Source organism: Penaeus chinensis, chromosome 4, assembly GCF_019202785.1.
Source record: "Penaeus chinensis breed Huanghai No. 1 chromosome 4, ASM1920278v2, whole genome shotgun sequence".
Classification (NCBI taxonomy): domain Eukaryota; kingdom Metazoa; phylum Arthropoda; class Malacostraca; order Decapoda; family Penaeidae; genus Penaeus; species Penaeus chinensis.
In genome coordinates this window covers 6158631-6163630 of record NC_061822.1, presented here as the reverse complement: position 1 = coordinate 6163630, position 5000 = coordinate 6158631, and the positions used below count along the sequence as shown (strand labels likewise).

Below are 5000 nucleotides of genomic sequence, written 5' to 3'. Positions count from 1 at the left end.
ATTAAGAAGATGTTGCTCACGAACGATCTGACGGAAGCAGTGATGGACGAGGCAGATAACCTTAATGTGGACTTCATCCTGTCATATCATCCTCCGTTGTTTAGGCCTATCAAGAGAATCACCTGCAAAGCTTGGAAGGTGATTGTAGTTGTAATGAAATTTACAATTAGGATGATATTAAGCCTGTTGAGCCTGGGAGTGCAAGCATCCATGCACTGCCTAGGGAAGCTTTGTTTTGTTAATTTTGTTGACATCTGGTCTTCAGCCAGTCGCAAAAAACTGTTTTCTTGTTTTTTTATGTATCGTAGACTTGGTTATAAACTTTAATGGCATGACCTATTGAAGAGATTAAGAGGGAAAGTAAAATGTAATATAAGCTTACAACCTGAGCTTGGGATTTGACTGTGGGTTAAAATGGAAGGAAATGTAGTTGTTTATTTCCTTGTATTGTTTAAAAAGTTTTGGTTATTTATACTAAAGTTAAACAAGTCATAGAGAAAATCACAACTCCCTATATCCTTCTTTCCATCTTACAGGAACGCATTGCCGCAAGGTGCCTCGAGAAGGGCATTGCCATATATTCACCTCACACTTCCTACGATGCTCTAAAGGGAGGTGTAAATGACTGGCTAATTGAAGCTTTTGGTGCGTATTGAGATGCAGGAGCATTCTTTTACTTTTCTTTGATTATTAGATGATGTTTGTTTTTCTGCATTTTACTTTTTCAAGATATGTTCATTTATAAAATTAAAAAAAGAGATGAATAGAAGGTGGTTTTAAAATGATTTTGTTTTCTTTGTTTTCTGTTCTCTGTTTCTTTTAGTTTTTACTCACCTAACATAAAAGCATTTTTTAAAATTAGATGTAAGCAGAAGAAAAATTGATCCCTCGTTCTTTCTCAGGCGCTAAGCTGTATCTCGAAAGTGATATTTTTTACTAACCCAGATATCAGTCTTTTTACATTTCTCAGCTTCATAGACCTCTGTTCCTCATAGACCACTTGTACCTATTCTTCGCTCTGTTCATAGCGCATCATAACACCCCAAAGAACACCATTCTTCTTCTTTGCCCTCCTCACTCCCAGCTGCAACTAACCCTTTGTACCCAGGTATACGTACTGTCTGCTTTGGATTTTGATGTTCGCAGATGGCCCTACAAGTGCTCAGCCACCAAGGAGTTAATTAGTTGTTCAACATGACCTCACCACATTTCCCCATGAATTCTGTTTCGTTATTTTATTCTTGCAATTAAAACAGATAATGTTTTTATTATTATTATTATTGACATTATGATTATTATATTACTGAAATACTAATGGCGATAAAGAATAGAATAGAAATGTCGAACATCAAGAAAAAGCGTAAACAGGTGAGGTAGGGTGGGATAATAATTGACTCCTTGGTAGCCATGTACTTGTAGAGCCATCTGTGTTTATTCAAAGTCTTCAATATTTCAAGAGTCTAATTTATTACACCAGGAAATGTATATATCACTCACACAGGTCAAATAAATGAAAGGCGGTTGACCAATATAGTTTAAAATAATTACCCCTAGAGATTGAATTTGCATGTTAACAAAATGGTTATAAAGCATTAAAGCATGCCACTTGTACTCATTTTACAAGTTGAGTCTCCATACATCCAGTGCACATAGAAAAGAGGTGGGGGACAGTGAGGGGGAGAATTCAAAAAGAAATCCTATGAAAAACATTATAATAATTTAAAATATAAAAGATTTATTCATTACCAGTTTCTGTTTCAAAAGTATAATTTCCATGTTTGTAATCACAAAGTAGTCCTTATAACCATTGTAAATGCCCAGTTCACACCTTCTGGAAACGTCTGAACTCAACCCATGCATGGTGGATGACATCTTATCGTAAACTGGCAAAAAATCCCAAATATTGGGTAACACTTACTTGTGTCTTGAGTCATTTCCCAGTGAGAAGGATTTCTAAGCTAGCAGCTGAATAGAAGAGCATGTACAGGTTCACTGATTGTTTTGTTAACTTAACTTTTTTCTGTTATATGTTTCAAGTAAATCTTACTTTTTGATTGACAAAGAGAAACAATACCTAAAAAATGTAGTTACTTTGAGCACTGTAAACTAAATGTAACAGTTTGAGAAGAGAATAGATATATTTTATATTGATTTTATACAGATAAGAGAAAATATATAGTTCACACTTTTGCATTTGGCCATAGAGGAAATTTCACTCATTACATATTATTCATGTGACAGTATTTATTTTCTTATTCCATACTAGTTATTGTGAATATTAGATGGACCTCGTGTTTTTTTTTTTCCGACAAACGTATCGTGGCAGAGAATGGGTGATACTCTGAATCTTTATGGGCAATGTGTAAGTGTAATGGTGACCATAACATAAATATCGGATTATCAGTTTGCATTTAATTGGGAATTTAAAAAAGGATAAATGTTACTAGGGAGAAAACACAATGTATTCTGAATGAAAAGCACATTGTATGGATATGACAGAGTAACAAAAATTACTTTCGGTTTATTGTTAACCCAAAGCCACCGGGAAAAATGTTGTGTTCACTGTAGTATTGTTTTGTGAAATGTCTGCACAAAGATGGCTCTGCAAGTGCTTAGCCACAAAGGATCACCTGATTTCACCTTTCCTTGAGTATGTGGGAAAAAGTTTTTTTTACTAATGCTGTCAATACCAGTTTTGTAGTATTTATTATGGACATTATAATTATTATAGTGTTACTGACATTACTAACTGAAATATTAGATACCAGAAACAGGTAGTACTTGTAATTGGCTCATTGGTGATTTAGTACTTGTGGAGCCATCGGTATAAAAACTATTAATAAATCAAACTCACATGTACATACATGCCATCCCCGGCAGCTTTGGGTTAGCATTACTGTTATTTTTTTCTTTTTAAGTGAATGTGCATACATTTGTTTCAAACCAGGTGAGGGGACAGTGAGCCCTATTCAAGCAAGTACAGCCTCCCCACCCTTTAGTCACAAGGTAACTGTCGCTGCAGCTGATGAAGCTGAAGCCTTGGAACTAAGGGACAAGTTTGCCGGCCATCTTGGCAAGTCTCAGAATGTTACAAGGTACCTGTGAATGAGTTTCTACAGTTAACCAGTAAGCCAGATCTGTTAGGCCATATGAATAAGGATTTGTTGCCTAGCGTTAAAATCAAGCCAGTTTTAAATTAAAGGCATTTCTCCTCCAAGAACCAAGATAAATGTGTTACCATTCTAGAGTGACGGTAAGAAAAGGAGATATAGTGGGATATAAAACAGAAAAAAAAATCACAAGTTAGATAATACTTATTCATATTATTTATCCTTTTATGAGTTGGCAGTTTATTGCTTAGGTTAGTGAATATTCTGTTGTGGTTATTTATATTTATGTGAGATGCAAGGGTATTACTTGCATGGATAATGCGAAGGGAATTTTTTATATCATTTAGTGTTTTCTATGTCATAGAATTCATAACACTAGTGAATTATTACTTTTTTTCTTGAATTTGCAAAGGTGATAGATCAAACTAGACCTGAAATATACTGACCTGACTTTTACATATTTAGATATTCAAAATCAATTATATTCTACAAGTACCAGACAAATGAATATGATAGATATTTTAGGGAACATTCAAACCTGTTTATTATGTAAAAGCTTGATTGTATTTACCCAGCTCAGCAGTAACTCAGTCAAAAAGTTTTTACTCTTCTGTATGTAGTTTAAAAAAAAAAACTTATATCCCTCCAAGAGGAAAATAACAAAATAATTCCTGTGTAATTAGTTTATACAGGTAGATAGGTAGAGATGAACAGACACAGTTGTAATGGCATGAACACAGATAGAGATGGTTATATGAATTATGAATAGATATTTCTTTGTTTCAATTTTTATACCTCTACATTCCATGAGGGTGGAAAGTCTTTTCCCTTACTTTCTCTATGTTCCATGGCTTTTTTCCCACTTTACTTTTTTCTAGATTTTGTCATTCATCATTTACTCTCTTGCAGGACAAATGGCAGCTGTGTTGAAATTCTGTGCAATGAGAATTCCTTACCAGCCATTGTAAGCGTCGATGGAGCCACCACCAAGCCACTGACTATCTCAAAACTGGAGAATGTAAGGTCTTTTGTTTTTATTCATAAGCATTCATGTCTCAGAAGGAATGGTGTAAAATTAAAACGTATTGTTTCATATGAGAGACTTATATTTTTTATATTTATTATTACTTTAGCTTTGAATATTCTTATTGAGTATTAGGATTTGTCATTAACTGATACTTGAGTGTCTCAAAAAAGGAGATAATGATAATTATATTAATTATGAAGGATGATGGATACACTATTACTAAGAATAATATTTACTGTGATAATAATTGCACTTGAAATCTCACTTTTCAATAGGTGCCCATTGTTGGTCATGGAATGGGAAGGAAATGTGAGTTGTTGAGGCCGATGACCATAACAGAAGCTATTGGCAGGATCAAAGCCCACCTGGGTCTTCCGTATGTCAGATTAGCCCTTGCTCACGGAGCAAAACTAGGTTAGTGCTTTTCTTTCATTTCTTTATTACTTAAAGAAGACCAAATGCTGTTAAAGTAGACTTATAATGAAAAATACAGCTTTTTAAACATCTTTAGATATAAATTTACTATCATAAATTTTTCTATCTAAATGCAAGTTTGTGGCAATTTATACGAGTGTATACATATATTTCCTTAGCTTCTGTTATATAAGGAAAAAAAATCACACACATGCTTGTACATACTTACTCACTCACTCATTCACAAACACACACTCTCTCACTCTCACTCTCTCACTCACTCTCCCTCTCTCACTCTCCCTCTCTCACTCTCACTCTCACTCTCACTCTCACTCTCACTCTCTCTCTCTCTCTCTCTCTCTCTCTCTCTCTCTCTCTCTCTCTCTCTCTCTCTCTCCCTCTCTCCCTCTCTCTCATCCTCCCTCCCTCCCTCCCTCCCTCCCTCCCTC

General features: G+C 34.9%; 1 protein-coding gene across 3 annotated transcripts in view; it reads left to right on the top strand.

Annotated features, from left to right (window-relative positions):
• Nucleotides 1-5000, top strand: part of LOC125024963 (probable cytosolic iron-sulfur protein assembly protein CIAO1) — a 22898-nt gene that overhangs the window by 10552 nt on the left and 7346 nt on the right. For all 3 annotated transcript variants that reach the window (XM_047612763.1, XM_047612764.1, XM_047612762.1), the window contains exons 4-8: nt 1-138; nt 537-645; nt 2948-3095; nt 4020-4128; nt 4413-4551. The exon at nt 1-138 is cut by the window's left edge and continues 4 nt beyond it. In XM_047612763.1, coding sequence (XP_047468719.1) covers nt 1-138; nt 537-645; nt 2948-3095; nt 4020-4128; nt 4413-4551 — 643 coding nt within the window. The remainder of the gene's footprint in view (nt 139-536; nt 646-2947; nt 3096-4019; nt 4129-4412; nt 4552-5000) is intronic.